This window comes from Miscanthus floridulus, chromosome 1 (genome assembly GCF_019320115.1).
Source record: "Miscanthus floridulus cultivar M001 chromosome 1, ASM1932011v1, whole genome shotgun sequence".
Lineage (NCBI taxonomy): Eukaryota > Viridiplantae > Streptophyta > Magnoliopsida > Poales > Poaceae > Miscanthus > Miscanthus floridulus.
The window spans coordinates 107,338,883-107,359,107 of NC_089580.1; the positions used below are offsets into that span (position 1 = coordinate 107,338,883).

General features: G+C 46.3%; 1 protein-coding gene and 1 pseudogene across 1 annotated transcript; one reads left to right on the forward strand and one right to left on the reverse strand.

Moving 5' to 3' along the window:
- Positions 1–13,444: 13,444 nt before the first annotated feature.
- On the reverse strand, positions 13,445–14,760 carry LOC136461094 (uncharacterized; annotated as a pseudogene).
- An 865-nt stretch (positions 14,761–15,625) lies between these two features.
- On the forward strand, positions 15,626–17,207 carry LOC136490710 (disease resistance protein RGA2-like). The gene has a single exon (XM_066486913.1). It carries the CDS (start codon positions 15,631–15,633, stop codon positions 17,098–17,100), a length of 1,470 nt encoding a protein of 489 aa, XP_066343010.1. The 5' UTR covers positions 15,626–15,630; the 3' UTR covers positions 17,101–17,207.
- Positions 17,208–20,225: the final 3,018 nt, after the last annotated feature.

The window sequence follows — 20,225 nt, forward strand, 5'->3', positions numbered from 1 at the left end:
TATATACCTAAAAAAAGATGCATAACTAAAACACAAAATAAAAATTTATCTTTGTAGCAAAAATAATATAGAAGTATGTTTATGTTTATAATGTGTGGTCTAGAAAAAATGAAAACAAAAAGAGTGTGTCTATTTTGATTTTTAAGAGCTGAATAAAATAAAATGACTCTGAAGATAATCTCTTAAAATGGAAATGATGAATAGTTGCTCTATTGTAATTCCTTTCAAGTACCTAGTTTTTAGCCTTGAATTCTCTCGAGTTTTGGATAAGATTGTTTTGATATAAGGATTTACTTTGAACTTGAAACTCATGGGTAGGATATGCTTGATCTAAGTCTAGGTAATTGATGGATATGATATGAGAAGGTCTGAGATGCTATTTATCTTGTTCCAAGTGACACCAAAATTCTGGAGATTTACTTTTTGAAAAACATAAAAATGCTATGATAAGTTCCTGTATGACAAAGCTTGAATTTCTACCCAAGCCATACATGTTATTTAGGCTAGGAAAACTTCCACTTATATGCTGCTTGTTTTGCATTGAGTTTTGTCAAGCTCTGTTGACCCTTATGAGAGGTTTGTCATGCTCTTAAAATCAAGATCATGTACACACCACCCAAATATGCACTACTCCTACACTGGGGGTAGGCACAAAAACATGCCATTCCATTTATATTCACCCAAAAAAGTTTTACTCCTACACTAGGGGTGAACACAAAAACATGATTGATAGGTTTCTCATCCACCAAATAAATGCTTCAAGTTCTTGTTGCTATCTCTCAAAGTTTTTGTTGTAGAAAAGAGGCATGGGCTATGCAAAAGTTATTCATAAAAATAAGAAAAAAATAGTTGAAAAAAATGAACACAAAAGTGTTTGAGATATTTAAAACAATGGGTACTTAGATGCTCGCTTGAAAAAAAGAAAGCGATGGATAAGATAGCCCTTGCCTTCTAGCAATAATATTTTCAAGTTTCAAAAGAGATAAGTTTTCAAGTAGCAAAGTAGAATTTGGATAGCCACCATATATATCCACCACATATATCTACACACATGCATATCTTGATTTGATTATATGACTTAACTCTCTTTGGATCCATCATTGGACTTTACAATATATGTATTGCAAGTATGCTTTCATGCTATCTCCACTCCTATGAGCTCCATATAAGCTTTAGTTGTAGGAAGAGAAAGGCATAACATCACTTTTGCCTTGGTGAGGATCCACAAATACTACATATTTTGAGAGACTTGAGAGTGTCATACAAAGGAATCTCTGAGTTTTATTTTAAAAACTTATAAAAACTCTAGAACAATGGTGGAACAAAGAACTTGAAACTTAGTGCTTGACTTGATTGTTCTATCTTTAATTGCTCAAGACCCAAGTGAAGGCTAAGAAGAACCATAGTTGATGATAATATGGGTAAAGTCAGATCAGTTTATTCTAATTCAGAGGAGAATTTTTGATTGAATGCATGTGTACTTTTGAGGCGTAAAAGAATTGTAGCAACTCCTGATCCATTGTTCAAGTTTAACTTTGCTCAGGGACTAGCAAAGGGTAGTGGGGGAACTTGTTGATGGTTGTTAATGTCAATCATAAACCATCAATATAACCTGCATATATACTAAATTCCATCACCGAACATGGATATAGGGGTTTAAATTAATAAATTCCATAAGTTTTGGTGAATCTGTGAATGCAGGAGGATTTAATCAAAAAACAAGCAAGGTGGACCCACTTGTTAGAGCAAATCATGTTTATCCGTGATGAAACCAACTTAGGAAGGATCTAGAATCATCTAGAAGGCAAACCACCAAAGATCGAGCTAAGAGGCTGACAGTAGGGCCTAGCCAGCCCCACCCATAGGCCAATCAGCCTATGGGCCCCACCTGTCAGGCTCTCCTTTGTACGTCAGTTTTCCACCTTCTTAAAGATCAAATCTATGACATTGCTCAATATCGGTTTGATCCGAGGGTCCAGATTTGATGCTACCCCCTATATATAGCAGCCCCTACCCCTTGAGCCAATCCTAAAACCCTAATTCATATCCTCCTCATCAGGATTAGATCCAGCTCTCAAGATGTAGAAGTAGAATAGCTCTAGTTGAGAGTTAGGGAGAGTTGAGCCATGCTCAGGTTTCGGAGAAATCTTCGGAGGTCAGATATATCTTTGTATCTCACCTTTGCAAGACTTATGCTTTAATATAGTTATCTTCTCTATCTACTTTTATGCCTTTCATGTGTATGGTTAGTATAGTTGTCATACCTTAGCATGGGATCTTCACTCGCATCGAGTGCTTTAGTTATCATATGTGACTAGAGTAGTAATCCGTAGTATAGATATATGGTGTCAAGACTATAGGTTACTTGAGATTACGCTATATGTACCCATGAATTAGTTATACCCTATAGAACCAAAGTAATAGAGAAGTATTTAGGAACCTTGAACTCACCCGTTCTCCTCTCTACTTAGCTAGACTGCTCATTTATTATGTAATTCTCCTATGTGTGTGTTATTATTCATAACTCTTATCATTATCAACACTTACCCCCACTTTAGTTTAGTTAGTATACTAGTTAGTAGATACATGATGGTGAGCTATCAACTTCTTTAACCATTGTTTCCCTATGGATAAATATGATACTCTGGAATACTCCCGGGTGAAAGCTACAATGGTATTCGTGCGCTTGCAGATTCATCTGTGTGCGTTTAAAATATACCAACAGTGGGTGAGGTGGTTTCTAGATGTGCCTCTCCTTCTGACGTCTCATGTAGGTGGTTGATGGCGCCTAGGCTACCGCGCCTGTCGGGGGAGTTATGGCATGCACTCCAGCACCATCCCACTTTGTTGGGGAGCTAGGACATCGGGCCACGTGGAAAAGATCTAGAGGAGAAGAGGCCGCGACACTTGGCATGCACGGATCTAGGCCGTTGATGGTGGTCGATGAACTCGAGGGGGGTCAGATCCCCTAAAGTCCCATGAGAAGACGTGTGCGGAGCGGGTGGTGTTCCTTGGTGGAAAGTGGAGCTAGGGTTTGACTCGTTGTCAATGCACTCCCTGACTCTGCCATTACTATGTGGCCACCATCACGCAACCGCTCTGGGCATGTTGCGTGGATTGAAGGGGCACCTGGCCACCCACCCGAGGCCCCTTTAGCTGTTGATGGCTAATTGGAGGGCCTGGAGCCGCTCACAGCTTGATGACTGGTGCTATAAAGGGGAGCCCCCGGGGGCATGACGCCTCTATCCCTTCTCTAGCTCCTTCTCTTCTTCCTCTCAGACCCAACTCCTGGCGCGACCATGGCGATGATGAAGTGCGATGCCTCTCTCCAAGTGAGTTTGTCCTCCTACCACCGGGCGATCACTCCCATGAGAGTGGAAGGATTCCAGTGAGGCAGCGGCCATAGCTACATGAGGTGGTGGGAGCTGCTCTGTTGCGTTGCATGGGGTGGCTCTCCCGTGCCAACCACGAGTGGCGTGGCGAAGGGCTTCACCTCCCTGGTGCGCTGCAGGCCTAGCACCTCCCTCCTCATGAGTCATCAGCATCACGTGCCCTACCTTGACCTTCATTGTCAATGGGGGAATCGCCACGATGCACGGTCGCCGAGGGTTATTCCAGTCTCTCATCTTCTGGTGAGGCTGGGCACCCTATGGCGCAAACCATCATGGAGAGGATCGAGGTGCGGTCCGGCCAACCCTTTCCCTCCTAGGCCACCCGTGCTTGCACTTGAAGAAAGTCTAGGGGTGGTCGGCTCCTTTGGGCTTGGAGGCCCAACCCTTGGCCCTATTGTGCCCCCTGCTCCCCATAGAGGAGAGGTGATAATCGGGGAGGGGGCATGCCGACCTTGTGCCAGGTCAAAGCGGTTTTTGCCGCCACATATTGTAATTGGGTCATTCCCAATTAATAAATGAAATTACTTTTGTTTATAATCTCACTGCTCACGAGTCATGCTTGGAGACTTTGGGCCCTCATTGGGATGGCTGTTACAACAATGGCCTCAGTGGCTGAGATTACCTCACCCGTGCTACTAGCGGGTAAGTCTGTGAGAACCCTAGGTTTACCGTCGTTCCATGCCCTAGTCATGTCCCCTAGAGGGGAGGTCCTTGGCTTCCTAACCGAGCCACTTGTATAGTTCCCGAGCCCATCTTTCATTGCTCAGGGGCTCGCTACCTCCCTCGATGGGTTACCACGAGTGGCTCAAGGTTGGTACTCGGACATCATTCAACGAGCGGCCGGTTTTGCTTCTGAGCGTCCGACTAAGGTCTCTGGCGTATGCCCATGAATGTCCCTCGCACTTTTGGGTGCCTTGGGTGGCCTTGAAGCCTGGTGGGCCGGCCTAGAGACCCTTGGTGTTGCCCCTTTTGGGGGGCCCATACCGCCGTGCGGCTAGGAGATACGATCCATGAACGGATCAGGAGACAGAGAGGTGGCTGCAAATGAAATGAAATGGAATCAAGAGAGGGGAAAGATGACATAGCTAGTAACACAACGGTCATGGTTGTCCTATTAGCGGTCACTGATCTCTGGCCTGGTCCCCTTGTCGTTCGGCCTGCTCCATCCGTTCCGACCTTGCTCGCCTAGGGGCTTCCAGTCATGGTCTTCCTTCAAAAAAGGGCAACAATTGATAAGTTAGCTATTCCTTGGGCACAACCGAGCATCTGCTGAAGTTGCTCAGGAAAAGGGAAACAATAATGAGATAGGGAGAGTGGAAAGGTCGAGAGGACGGACTTATCTTGGTTTTTGTTGTTAGAGGGGTAGGTAGGCGAAGAAGATTGGCGGGCATGTCTTGGCTCAGGAGGCCGTGCTACTAGGTGGATTTCACGAAGATGGCCTTCCCTCATGGGGAAAGGTTAGAACTCACCTTGATTGGGTCAGCCCCTTCTAGGGAGCTGAGCGCCTAGATGAAGGGGCCAGCCGAGCCATCGCTATCGCCAGAAGCCATGGGCGCTTCGTCGATGCTCAGTCAGCCAAGCGTCGTCGTCGCCACGGTTCCTTCCTTTGCTGGCGCCCTTACTATGTCATGGCTAAAGCCAGTAGGACCACATGGGGCGGACAGTGCGGCCGCTTGGGTGACGTAGTCCTACTAGCAGTAGTAGGCTTGCTCGAAGGTGCCCTCAACAGCGATGACCCCATTGGGGCTAGACATCAACATTAGGTAGGTGTACATGGGGAAGGCCATGAACTTAGCGAAGCATGGCTAGCCAAGGATAGCATGGTAGATGTCAAGGAAGTCCACCACCTCGAAGGTGAGCGGCTCCTTCTAGAAGTTGTCTGGCTGGCTGAAGGTGACGTTGAGCTAGATGCGCCCAAGGGGCACGACCTCCTTTCCTAGGATGATCCAGTAGAATGGTGCCTTGCTGAGGTGCAGGTAGCTCTGCAGGATGCCCATCCTGTCCAGGGTGCTGGCATAGAGGATGTTGAGGCCACTGCCTCCGTCCATCAGCACCTTGGAGAGGCATGTGGTGCCCATGATCAGGCTAACCACGAGCAGGTAGCGTCCTAGATGAAGAACACAGTTCAGGTAGTCTCCCTGGTCAAAGGTGATGGCTGTCTAGGACCATTAGAGCCATGTCAGGGCAGCAAGGGTGTGAACGGCATTCACCTCTGACTCGGTGATGCGGTGCTGCTAGCGAGACTCGTATGCCTAGGAGCCCCCAAAGATCATGAGACACCGATTGGCCTCGGGGAACTTGGCATCCTCCTCCTAGACACCTTCCACTAGTTCATCGGCCTTCGGTGTAGGCTTCTGGGAATTTCCCTATTGGCCAAGGGTGCCATAGATGTAGCCCCTGATGGTGGCGTAGTCCTTGAGGAGATGCTTTGTTTGCCCTCCATGGAATGGTCAGGGGGCCTCAAGTGCCTTCTCAAAGTGGTCGGGGCGTGGTCACCCGTGGCCACCGTCTTCTCCCCGCGGTGCTACCGGTCCTTGGCCCTCTTGTCGCGACGATGTTAGGCTGAGGCAAGGTTGTCGCTGCTGTCTCCACCACTAGGGTGGCCGATGGCCTTGGCCTTACCACTAAAGTTGGCCTAGACGACCTCTTCATTGGTGGCATACTTAGTGACGACGTCCAGGAGCTCCCGCATCGTGCGCTAGGTCTTGCGGCCAAGTGCATGGACGAGCGCCTCATAGGTCATGCCACAAGTGAAGGCGTTGATCACATCAGCATCGGTGATGTTGGGGAGCTCATTGTGCTTCTTCGAGAAGCGCTGGATGTACTCTTGGAGAGTCTTATCGGTCCTTTGCCTGTAATTGCGTAGGTCCCATGAGTTCCCAGGTCAGGTGTACATACCTTAGAAGTGACCGATGAGAACGGAGTGGAGATCGCCCCAGCAGTGGATGCTGCCAGGCTCGAGCTGTTTGAGCCAAGCTCTGGTCGAGCTCAACAGGAACAGAGGAAGGTATTGGACAGTGAAGTCATCGTCAGATCCCCTAGCCCTCATGGCCAAGCAGTAATCCTCAAGCGAGTGGTCCGGGTTGGTCTCATCATCATACTTCAGGATGTGCGTGGTGGCTGGAATCGCCTGGGGTAGGGGGCCACTCGCTGGTCCCGAATGCCAGGGAGCTGGAGCAATCTTAGGCAGAGCCCCCATCCTAGTGTTCCAGAGTGTGACACTAGGCTTGAGCGTGGCGCCTAGCCTCGATGGTGTCACGCACGTCACGGTCGTCGCTGATCTGGTTGCACCAGATGGCGAGGGGAAAGCTCGCACCTTTGCTCCTATCGGGGCCTGGCGTCGCTAGCCCACGAACAATCAGAGCTGCTGCCGGAGGAGTCACCATCGCTTCCTCCCATCGGTGGGGCATGCACGTTGGAGCGGTCCCCGTTGATGGTGGCCGTCGGCTAGGACGACCGAGAGGGTGCAGCATGGCGCTAGAAGCCAAATTCTTGGCTTACTGCTTGAGGGCGACGTGAGGAACCTCCTTGCCTCATGCAACCGCTTGTTGGTCTTTAGGTCTGGTGTGTTGGAGATGTCCTCTAGGCGGCAGGCGGTGGCCGCCATGTTGTAGGACACACGAGGGAAACGCAGGGTGCTGGGAGCCCTGTGTGGTCGTCATCATTGATAGGGGGTGTATGGCTTGCTATCACTCAAGTTCCTGCCTTTGGCGCTCAAGCTCTGCCTCGGTGGCCTCTAGGTCCACCTACCGAACCTGCTGGCGAGCCGCCTTCTCCCAAAGGTAGTTCATGCGGCTACGAGGACTCTGGTCTAGCGGCGTGAGCTCGGGTGCCTCTTCGATAGGGTCCTCAACGTTGATGTGGTTGCACATACGAGGTGGGGCATATCAGTCGATGTCGTCGGAGTCGTACTCTAGGTCGTTCCCTGAGAGGATCTCGAGGAAGGTGCGCAGCGAGTGGATGTCGGTACCCACCGCGCTGGAGAGGATGGTGATCCATGGTGCCTCACGGCTGATGAGATGCTCTGGCTCCAGCTAGAAGGCCACCGCCGTATTTTGGATCCCAAAAGGCAGGTCTGATAGGTAGTACCAGAAGCGCTCGGGTGGTGGGAGCACCTCGCTAGTAGCATCTGGTGATGGACATTGGCTAGCATGTAGAACATTTGGCATCGGTCTGACACAGTGGGGTGTGGACCTAGACCGCACTGGATCTACCGGGTCAGAACCTCGAGATCTGCTCCCAAGAGGCCCGGCGGAGTGGGCGGCATCGGGGGCTCCTTGCCTACCTGTGCAACCTCGTTGAGCGGGTGGAGCTCGCCATAGTAGTCGGCAACGTAGGCCAGGCTCCCAAAGTTGAGGACCTAGCCCAGAGCGAAGGCGCCGGCCATGACAAAAATCTCACTGGTAAAGTGGATGCCGCCATCTAGGGCGGCGCTGCTTGCTCCAGCGACGAGGTAGGTGGCTTCAGACACCATAGAGTGTGAATCGCACTTGACGCACTCCCCTACCTAGCATGCCAGTTGTGGTGGCGTCAGAACCGTGGTAAGCTTTGTTGTTCGTGGTAGTGTCAGAGTGCATATCTCCGGTGGCTCGAGTGGACTCAAGCACACAAGAATCATAGAGGGGACGCAAAGGTTTATCATGGTTCGGGCCAATCAATATCCTTGTACTCAAGAGCACCTAAAATCTAGGTGGTTACAGTAGAGTGTACAAGAGAAAGAGAGAGATTTGCTCAGTGCTGATCCTAGGGACCCCTTGCTGCCGGTGGAGCCTCCCCTCTCGTCGGAGAGGAGGAAGACGACAGATGTGGAGGAGGAGCTCTGGGTTGCCCTGCTCTCGGTGTAGAGCTCGAGTGGAAACGGTGAGGACGCGAATGATCCGCGTGGAATCCTCCTCCACCCTCTTAGGATCCGACCTCCCCGTTATATTCCAAGGTAGGTCGGGTATATGGCGGTTTGTGGGAGTTGAGCCTATGGTCTACATGAGCTAGAGTCCAGGAGGGTCTTGTAGCAGCGTCGTGTGGACTGTGGCGATGTCGTGGAGCCAAAGAAGCTCTAGGCGTCGTCCGGCTGCTCTGTTATGACACGATGAGCGTCAGGCTGTGTCGGCTTGGACCGGCTTCCCTAGGTGTGCCTTTTGGAGGCTTCTTGATGGCGAAGGAGGCCGGCTCGAGGGGCTAACATGTGGGCCCAGGAGCCTACAAACCCCTGGAGGCCACGGAGGAGTTTGTCTTCTTGCGTCACGCCCCTTGGGTGATCATGTCGGAGAAGTGGTTGGCGGTGCCACGCCTGTGGGGCAGCGCCAGGGAGCCCCCGAGCCTTGGTGGCTCGGGGCGTACCTTCTTGTGCCCAGGCCTTGGTTGGTGCGGGAGGCCGGGAGGGAGCCAAGGATCGGGTCCTAGCTTCCGTCGATCGGGAGCCTAAGGCTCGGTCGAGCCCCAGAGCCCTGAGCGAAAATTCAATGGCCTGAGGGTACGCGCGAGCGTACCCGATGGGTATAACCCCGAGCCCTCACTACGTCAAAAAGGGTTTTTAGGGGCGGTTGAAGACCATTTTTAGGGGCGGTTTGGCCAGCTGCCCCTACCCAACCGTCTATACAAATCATGTATTTATAGGGGCGGTTCCCAGACCGCCCCTACAAATCGATTTGTAGGGACGGCTGGTGTTATCAGCCGCCCCTACAAATCGATTTGTAGGGGCGGCTACAATACCAACCGCCCCTACAAATTGATTTGTAGGGACGGCTACAGTACCAACCGCCCCTATAGTACATTTTTCCGTAAAAAAAATTAAATTTATAATTCAAATTCGACCAGAAAACACACACACACACATATATATATATATATACATATATACATATATACATATATATATATACATATATACATATATATATATATATACATATATATATATGTATATATATATATATACATATATATATATATATTTCAAATCTGACCACAACACAAGGGCATTATATAATTCAAATCGTAGTCTATATGCTTGTATCACCTACTGCCCATTATGCAACAAAGGTCTAACATCTCAGATTGCAACTATGTATAGAACTATGCATAAAAATATTTTCTGCTCATCCGAGCAGTGAACGCATCTAGGTGACCACCACCATCCTCTTTTTCTGCTCTTTATTTACTTTCCTGCACATCTGCACAAGCAAGGCAACAAGGGAAATGATTATTTTCAATACTTGCTAATTGGAAGAGTGAAAAAATACTCAAAACCGAACTGAACTGAATTGAACTGCTGCTGCTATATAGCTTCACATATATGAGCTGAAACACATGCATATATTTTTAATGGGCAAGAGCAAACAAGGATCAGTACAGAGATTAACTTAAAACTTGCAAAAGTACTGCTCATATGCTAGTGACCAATTGAGATCAATACAGTACATATATGCATGCACACCGAGACATCACATGAGCTAGCTAAAAAGGCTTGTGAATGAACAAGGACAAGACCTTGCTCATTTGAGTAAATAAGCACTTAAGACAAGGCATGCAATAATTATTTAACTATTGGCAATAATTATTTAACTATTTGTATCCAGCAATCACCCATCTGAATATTTCTATTGGCACAATAGACAGGAGCTGTCATGCAAAAGGAGAAAGAACTTTCAGTCAACTTCTAATGCTAAAGCAGTGTAGAAATGCTCCAAATCATTTTAACAGGTAATATACTAGTATTTCGTCAACAGAGAATCAGTAAATGACAGATATAGCTTAGCAAACAAATAATATTGGTAAATGGTGGTAGTAATGACCCTTGGAATTGATTGGTTTCATTTTCATACAAAAGCAATGCAAATTATTTAAACTCAAGCTTGCTGATTGCTTTATAGGTGTTAGAATCCAGTGGACATTTCCCATAGAAAAGGCCAAATCTCAAGCAACTTTAACAATAGTCCATAGTGGCACACAATTGTAAACTAAAACAATTGTAATTCCTAAGTATATGTGCACCACAGTTACACCAGACCAGCAGGTGCTGAGAAGTACTTGAGAATAACATATAAAAGAAGAGGAACAAACGTCATGTAGCCATAGAATAAGCCAGCAGACCAGGTAACCAAGTTGATATCATAGTTCCATTCCTTCTTGTGCCATTTGTGAGAAAGGTAGGTGACAAAAGTAGCAATAGATGCAGCAACAAAAGAAGCATTCAATGCAACTTCACAGGCATATTCTACTTTGATGTAGATCCACTACAGGCGACCAGACACAACATAGAGAAACAACAATTTGATTGCAAATGAACATAATGCCTTCAAAAGGATGTCATAAATTTGTATTTCAACCCAATAGCAAGTGTAAATACTAATAGCTAGTTCACACTTGCTATTTGCTGAAATAAACTCTGCAGAAACTCACGTAGAAAGGGCTATGGCATTGCAACCATCTTAAAATCTTAAAACAAACTCAAAGATCTACATAGGTTTCCAAGCAAGCCAACAGATCGGCTAGATCTACGAGCCACGAACCACAACATCGTAACATGCCATTCCTTGTTGACATCTAACTTATGAGTTCAAGCAGAACTAATTTGAAATGGTGACAGAAAACACTAATCTATGCTATAGTCAGGTCAGGTTGGATCAGATCATATATTATAGCTATCTTCTTTTGAGATGCTAGATGTCAACAAGGAATAAAGAACACATATTGTTCTAACAAATGCACCGTTGCTACATCCTATAGTAGTGTAGAAGCATGGTATACCTTGATATTAATCATGTCGATGTTGTCTTCTCCTGTGCAGCCCCCATGTCATAGTCCTCTCCATCATTCAGACATGTACAACATTAAAGTAATTAGCTAATTTGGATGTATAGTTAAAGTACAGTAAATTGAAAGGAAAAACAATTCATGTTAGTGGACACAACTAAATAAGGCTCAGGCACAGTAGCAGTGAAAGTGAGCACTTAAAAGTTAGAACTAGTAATTAAGAGTGAGCATTGAGCACTAAGCAAAACAGTTATAAATAAATTAGCATTCAGGCACAATACTCAAAGCAGCAGCACTGAAGTTGTCATATAAAATACAAAGCAAAGGTAGTATTGGTGCAAAATCCAGAAAATTTTGACATGCCACAACTATAAATCAATGATCAGAGATTCAGAGTCACTTAAATTTCCTCTAGCTTGTCATGCTAAGTACATTGACTAGAGACATTTGAATATTCTATTGTCTAGTAAAACTGCAATATCAGAGTAGGCATGTAACATTAAGTACTTAAAACTTAAAGGCAACAACAAGAGCTAATTACAAGAAATGAGGAAAAATTATTTTATACCTGCACGGGAGCATGCTTGTACATGATAGATATGGTTGTAGAACTCCAGCTCCAAATATTCTCGGAAACCTAAGATGTCAGGAGCACATGATACTCTGTTAAATAATATACAAACCCAGCATGCAGCACATATCAATGAGACTGAGAAATTAGTACAAGGTGGAATATATTTGACATATATTTTAGTTGTTAGACTACCTCCACTAAATCATTGAGTTGTTCTATGACAGGATGTTAGTTTCATAGAAACATACCGAAAAAATTGACCTAATTTTTGTTTTTATGCAGAATAAAGTAGACAGCAGCAAGAATATCAACATGACCATATTCCATTCTAAACCAAAACATCGATCTCATCATTTTTATGCAACTGTGAACATAGATCCTTTGCAGGAATGGAAAGAGAGAGCAGATCTGAGAGGGAGATTGAGAGAGGGTAAGAGAGAGGGCACCTTGCGCAGGTTGGGACTTGAAGGGGACAGGGCGGCGGCGCGGGCATCAGGGAGCCCTGTTAGGGCAGCGGCTGCCCACGGCGCGTGCGCGGGGGCGCTCTCTCGGTGCGGCGGCTACCGGTGGCGCGGGCATGAGCGAGCCCCCTGGCACGAGTTCGTGGCTGCGGAGGCCTTGCATGCGGTCTCGGCAGCGGCGGCGTCCTCGCGCGCGGGCCTGGCGGCGGTGGCCTCTCCATCGAGATCCTCCTTCGTGCGGCGGTGGCATCAGCGAGATCGAGCTCCTCCAGCGCGGATCGAGGTCCTGCCCAACGCGGATCGGCCTCCCCTGCATGGATCTGGGAGTTGCGACACACCGAGCGGTGGATTCGGTGGAGGGCGGCGGATCTGCGAGTAACGAATCCCCGAGCGGTGGATCTGATGGAGGGCGCCGGCGCTGCGGTTCACGTCGGCAGAAACGGGCTCATCCACTGGAGAGGGAGGTCCCGTTACCATGTGGGGGAGAGGGAGGTGGCGGCGTGGGGGAGAGACGGAGGGGATCGGAGGAGAGGGAGAGCGAGGGAGGGAGAGAGGGAGTCGAGACGGAGAGAGAGAAGAGCAGTAGATATTTTGGACAGTTGGACTGTATGCGTGGGGCATTTCTAGGGGCGGCTCAATCACCAACCGCCCCTACAAATAGAAACACCGGGGGCGGCTAGTGAGTGAGCCGCCCCTACAAATCCAGCCGCCCCTGCTGTTTCATTTGTAGGGGCGGCTGGTCTCGTGTATCCCGAGCACGTCACTGTAGGGGCAGCTCCATCACCAGCCGCCCCTAAAAAATATTTATCCCGTTGCTAAAAACTATTTTTCACGTAGTGGCTCGGGCGATCCTAGAGGGGTCGGTCGGAGGGTCTCTCGGTCGGGAACTTTTGATCCCGAGACTTAATATACTCGTATATTAGGATCTCGTCACCATGCAATCCAAATGACAAGATGTTACTGTTTGCATGCTGACTTATGCCTCTTGGTGTCTGAGGAAGTACAAGGATGCCCGTCAGCGATACAGTTTGCGATAAACTAAGCCCGTGTTTAGTTGCCAGGCCAAATTCCAAAAAAGTGCTACAGTACCCATCACATCGAATCTTGTGATATGTGCATGGAGCATTAAATGTAGACGAAAAAAAAACTAATTGCACAGTTTGGTTGGAAATCGCGAGACGAACGTTTTGAGCCTAATTAGACCATGATTGAACACTAATTGCCAAATAAAAACGAAAATGCTACAGTAACCCAAAATCCAAAATTCACCCAACTAAACACCCTCTAAGTAAAAGGGGTAATCTTGATTCCCATATAGTTATCTGAAACTCCTCATTGGGTAGAATAGTAGTTGAACCTTTCACCACGTCTGCAAGCTTCACCTTGGGCAGTAAACTAGTTTCGTCATGGGATGGCATGAGACGAAGTGTAGCAGAAGAAGGCGGAACCAGCATTGTTATGTCAGTCGGACGGTCCCTCTCAAGAAGTTGCTTCGGATGCTCACCAAACCTGGAAAAATTACGCTCTAATGACTTCATGAACCTCTTCAATATATGGAACCAGAACTGGACATTTTGATTCTTCCTTAACAAGTCAGCGAGCATATTCGCTACACGGAGCAACCCATTCACGTTCGTGGCTAGCTCCATAGCTATTGATGCTAGTTGTGGGTGATTCTCCGGGTCTGTCCCTCCAAATGCGAGTACCTTGAAGAGGTAACCAAACTCTGCATCTGACAAGCTTCTGAGCATGTTTGGCTTTACAGTTCCAAACCTCGCTATCTCTTGGAACCAGCTTACGATGACCACTTTGCTTCCTGCCCCCATGTGTGACGATGCAGCTGAATAAAACTTTTCCCATTCACTGTCATCCACATCTGAAATAAACTCAACAACAACGAAAGTCCTTACAGGCATGAATGTTTCGCGGCTTACATTCATAAAGTTGCTGCTTTTCAAGTGCTATACCGAGGAGAGAACCATATCATCATTGGAAGCATACCCAACTAAACGTGAGCCTCCCGCCGCCCCCATCGCCCATGCCTGCTTCTCCACGACGCGACTGAACATGAAGTTGTCAATGTAGTCATGTAGATGTTGGTGTCATAGGGCCTTTTATGCATCTGCTTGCATCCACCCAGTAGAATGACAAACTCTGTCAATTTTTGCAACAACGGTTTCCAATTTTTCCAGAGAAGCTTGTAGCTCACGAGTGCGCTTAAGAGGAGCAGACAAGGCAGTTGGTTGTGTCACCTGGTTTTGGAGTGGGGCTTCCTCAACAGGCTTGAACCTGAAGGTGTTGAGCACACATCATGGTAGCCTCGGTACATACCATCAACAAGCATTCTGAGCTGCACCAGCATCTTGGAATTGGTGATGTATCGTCCCTCGGCCTCCTCGACAACAGTATGGACTATCAGCAGGAGATGCTCAAGCCTTTCTAGCTATTCTTCCACACATGACCTGTCCGTGTGTTTCTTGATTATGAAGGAGATGAGTCGGCTGAGTATTTCGCCAGACATGGCAGATAGAGCTACCTCCGTTGAGGTTTTAAGTCGTTCAGAAGAAATGACTGGCAGCATGCATTTGTATTCAGCCGGGTATATAGCATGCTCAAATAAAACAATGAATGAACTGGAAGGATGTTCGAGACTAATATAATTAACTAGGAGCAGTTAGCTGCATGCATCACAGAAGAGTTTTATATGACAAGGAGGACTTTGACTTTGTCGACAGAACCAACACCATCTCCAAGGCAATAAAGATTTGGAGTTCTATATTTTAGGTTCTTGAGCTTTCAGACAAAAAAACTTAAACAATCAACTAGTAAAATTAAAAAGATAATTCATAGCAGACAATTCAGTTTTTACTCTACTGAAGCACTGACAATATTATATATTGTCTGAATCTGAATAATAACAAAAAAATCTGAGACCTAGAATATAGAAATAATAAAGATTTGCTCTGCTATCTGTTTTATTACTTTTCCTTACGCTACAGGAAAGGGAAGGTATATCAATAGTTCCAGGCTAGCATTGTTGCATCTAAAGATAGTACACGGCATTTATCCATGCCATCGATTTGGAATTGAAGACGAAAATCAACTCTGTAACCTGGGTATGTGTTTTTGTACGGTGCAGAAGAATAGTCAAACCATCCTTAGAGGCCTTTTCGAAAAAAGAGTATTTTAGTCTATAGATAGAGTGATGGTATACTAGACTTGTGTGTTGGTATACTAACGCGTCTTGCTCTCGTGCATTTGGAACAGTTGGTCACCTCTAAGCCCTTTTGGTCAAAACACGTGTGATGCGGTGGACTTCGGGAGCGTGAAAGACGGAAAAGTATTCAGAGAGATTCCAGAAGAAACGACCAAACGCTAGGACACATCGTCCTTGTCATAAAGAGAGGGGAGAAGTTGTTGCCTGTCCATTCTTCAATCCTCTGTGCAGTCGATGGAATCTGCCATAGCTGCGGTTGCAGGTGAACTCATCAGCCGATTCATCTCCTTCGCCTTTAACAGATACTGCTCCAGCTCCAGCTCCAGCTATGAAGATGAAGGATTGGAGGAGAGGCGGGAGAGGCTGCGGCATCTCCTGACGAGGGTTCACACCGTCATTGAGGAGGCAGATGCGCGATACATCAGCAACTCTGGGATGCTGATGCAGCTCAAGATGCTATCGGAGGCCATGTACCAGGGCTACCATGCGCTGGATACCTTGACATTCCAGCTCCAGCACGAGGTTAGCGACTCATCAAGCTCCTTGTGTTCTGCCACTCGTCTCAAACGTCCCCGCACAGTTCTTGCTTCGGCGAAAAAGGACAAGGTACACGCCGCGTTGGAGAATCTGGAAACAGCTGTGGCGAACATATCAGAGTTCGTTGTGCTTCTGTGTGGGTGTGATGAGCGCTTGTCCTGTAGGCCCTACGATGCATATATTTACATCGGCAATTTCATGTTTGGTCGACATGCAGAAAAGCAAAAGCTCCTCAACTTCTTACTGCAGCCTAACCCATCAGATGACCGTGCACCACCTCCTGTTCTGCCAATCATCGGCGCTCTTGCAGTTGGGAAGAAGACTTTGGTCGCCCATGTATGTGCTGACGAGAGGGTACGCTCCAAATTCGCTTCCATTCTGCATCTGAACGGAGACAACTTCCTGACCATCGTCGACCACGAAAAGGCCCTGGTGGGGATGTCGTCACTTGTAGTAGTTGAGTTGGTTTCAGATGTTGATGACGTGAAATGGAATGAGTTTTATTCATTTGTGACAAGAGCAACTAGTACAAGAAGCAAGGTGATCATCATAAGCAAGCTTGGAAGATTAGCAAGGTTTGGGTCAGTAAGACCAATTTTTCTTGATGGTCTGTCATACGAGGAGTTTTGGTACCTCTTCAAGAACCTAGCATTTGGAAGTGCGGACCCGGCAGAGCATCCAAGACTAGTACATATAGCAGAAGGATTTGCCAAGGAATTGCATCAGGGTGGATCACTTGTTACAGCAAATGCATTGGCTGACGTGTTGAGAAGCAACCAGAATGCTCAATTCTGGCTTTCGATATTGAACAAGTGCAGAAAAGTGGTTGAGAAGAATCTCATCGCTTATGGGCAGCGCCCAAATCTACTTTTTGAGCAAGGCCGTGAGGTGGACCTGACGGACATCGTTTTGAGTCCTGTTATTAATCCCCTTCGCGTCTTACCTTGTACTAGTAGCGCTCTAGCCAAAACAGAATTACCAAAGGTAGCGTTTGGAGAACTACTGCTAGATCCTTCTGTTAGGCCCAAAGGAGAATTTCGTCTATTGACATGGGAATCCAGGTTACCCCCTCATACTTCATTTATTCACTTCGTCCCAAATTGCACTCAAGATATGCCTCAAGGACATAGTTTATCGGCCAGGAAGCGCCATACAGTGCCTTTCTGATGACATGAACTCTATCCAATGTAATCATAGAAGTTAAATGTACTAATTTCAGATCTGTACAGATATTTTGTTAAACAGTGATTTTATTGCAAACTACTGGTGAAATGTGATGACATGATACTAGCCCCTCCACAACCTCTTCAAAATAGTTACAATGTGCATGCAGTAGTAATTGCATTTCCTACAGCTAGGAGTGCTAGCTATTTGTTTATTTTTCAAACAGACAGAGATAGTGCAGTGTAAAATTAACCAACTCTACCCTCTCCACTTTTAAGCCTTGAACACTACCATTTGCTTGGCCAAACAACAATTTTCTTTTGCTAAGGAAAGTGTGTTGCACTTGTGAGAACACAAGACTGGGAGGATACCCATCGTGAGTTTCTATTCATTGAACAAGTGTATATAGGTTACAAAGTACATGACTAAGCGTGGAGATATTTTCATATTCTAATACCCTCCCGCAGTGTCAACCAGGAGAGGAACGAACGTTGAGTCTGGACCAAAAGTTGGTAAATACAGCAGTCGGTAGTCTTTTAGTGAATATATGTGCATACTGAAGAGACGTAGGAACATGAAGAATCCAGACAATACCAAGGGCCATCCGCTCCCGATCAAAATATAGATCAATCTCCACATGTTTGACCCTTTGGTGATGAACAGGGTTTGTTGACGAATACATGGCACTGATGTTGTCACAATAGATAAGAGTGACATCATGTGTTAAGGTGCAAAGAAGTTCTCCCAAGAGTTGGCGAATCCAGCAAGCCTCGGCCATAGCATTTGGAACTCCCGTATATTTTGCTTCAGCACTCGATCGTGAGACTGTGTGTTGGCGCTTGGAAGACCAAGATATAAGATTATCGCCAAGCAACACACAATACCTAGAAGTAGAGCAACGAGTGCTCGGGCAACCTGCCCAATCGGCATCTAAGTAGTCTACCAAGTCATGTGACCGGCTACGGGGAGAGAGAGAGAGAGAGAGAGAGAGAGAGAGAGAGAGAGAGAGAGACCATACTCTATGGTGCTTTTGGTATATCACAGAATCCGTTTGATGAGAGCAAAGTGGGACTCACAAGGGTCATGCATATGCAAGCAAACTTTTTGAACTGAGCAATATCTGAGCATGTGAAATTCAAGTATTGCAAGGCACCTGCGAGACTGTGATATAGAGTAGGATCAGCAACTGGTGGTCCATCTTGGGCATACAGCTTGGAATGGACTCAAGTGGAGTTGTCAATGGATTGCATGATGACATGTTGGCTTTGTCCAAGATTTCAGCTACATATTTGGCTTGAGAAAGGAAGGATGAACATTGTGCACAAACTCCCAAGAAGTAATGGATATCACCAAGGTTAGTCATGGCAAATTCTTGCGGCAGGGAGCCAATAATGCATTGAAGAAGAGGCTACCATGAAGCAGTTGGTATGATGTCATCCTCATATAAGAGAAGGTAGGCCACATCCATGCCATGAGTGAAGATGAAGAGTGAGGTGTCACATTAAGAAGTTTGGAATCCAATGGATGTGATGAACACCTGGAAGCGGCTATACCAAGCCTATGGGGCCTACTTGAGGCCATAGAGAGCTTTGTTGAGCTTGCACACATGACCAGGACGATCCAGATAAACAAAGCCAGGGGGCTACTGGCAGTAAACTATGGCAGAACCACCTAATCTAATGCTCTCCCAAGAGTACTTGTCTTCCATTAGACACTAAGTACCCAAGAGAGTGCACTAAATCGTGTCGTTCCGTTGAGCACACCCCAAGGGAGAACTCGAAAATCCACATTCTTTTGTCAAGATCATAAATGAGAGAATAAAGCTTACAACATTCTTAACCATTTCTTACATCACTTTATTACAACATTAGAGTACTTAAACAAGTTCAATGCAATAGCAGAATTAAGACAGTTTTACTTGTAAAAGAGTTTATACATTTTAGGTTCACATTTTTATCTTGCAGCGGAGAACAACATATGATGAGAGTTACAGCAAAAATAAAGGTTAATGGTGAATCACTAACATAGTGAACATTTATAAACTAGATATGATGATAGATGATAAAACTTTTCGTCTAAAAACTTTTAGTGAGGGTTATACATAAGCACTATGGTCGTAGCGTGAAAGGAATCCTGTCTGAGCCCACCAGGAGGTTTCCACACACAAGAGTCAGATCTATGTATCCTCCGGTCACCTGCAACAGGGGGAATAAAATCCTAAGTACTCGATTGTACTTAGCAAGACTTACCCGACAGGAGGAAAATAAAAGACTCTAAGGATATGCAAGGCTATCTAGCTTGTGGGTTATTGGAAGCATTACTAAACATGCGTCCTTATATTTAATTTTATTCGCAGTTATCATTAGTTCATTAACTAACCATTCTATGTAGGCACATATGCTACTTTCAAGCATGTGGTAAGCAATCAGAACCATTTTATCATCCTTCATATTCCAGTTCTTACTATGGTGCTAGACCATAGCCAAGTCATACCATCTCACAGAAATAACGATTCGTGAATCAATGTACCCCAGATGGGTACCCTGAAACACACACCTCGCTTATACCCCAGGCACAAACAAGACCAACCCGTTCCACTCCTATCAAGGGGTCCAGGTTCCCATCCAAACTTGAACTCCAAGCACCCAACACCTGAGACCCGGTCTCAGTATGGTGCTTAGACCTCCACCTAATACCCACCCCTACAAATCTGTCCAGAAAGAGCCAGAACCCATGACAAGAGAGTAACAAGTCTTCTCGCTCCCATAAGCAAGTATGTGCTCAGGATAATAAATCTATGACCCTAAACCCCTACAAATCTTGCAGCGGAGAACAACATATGATGAGAGTTACAGCAAAAATAAAGGTTAATGGTGAATCACTAACATAGTGAACATTTATAAACTAGATATGATGATAGATGATAAAACTTTTCGTCTAAAAACTTTTAGTGAGGGTTATACATAAGCACTATGGTCGTAGCGTGAAAGGAATCCTGTCTGAGCCCACCAGGAGGTTTCCACACACAAGAGTCAGATCTATGTATCCTCCGGTCACCTGCAACAGGGGGAATAAAATCCTAAGTACTCGATTGTACTTAGCAAGACTTACCCGACAGGAGGAAAATA

Coding starts and splice junctions, on each gene's coding strand:
- LOC136490710 (XM_066486913.1), top strand. CDS start 15,631: ATGGAATCTGCCATAGCTGCGGTTGCAGGTGAACTCATCAGCCGATTC.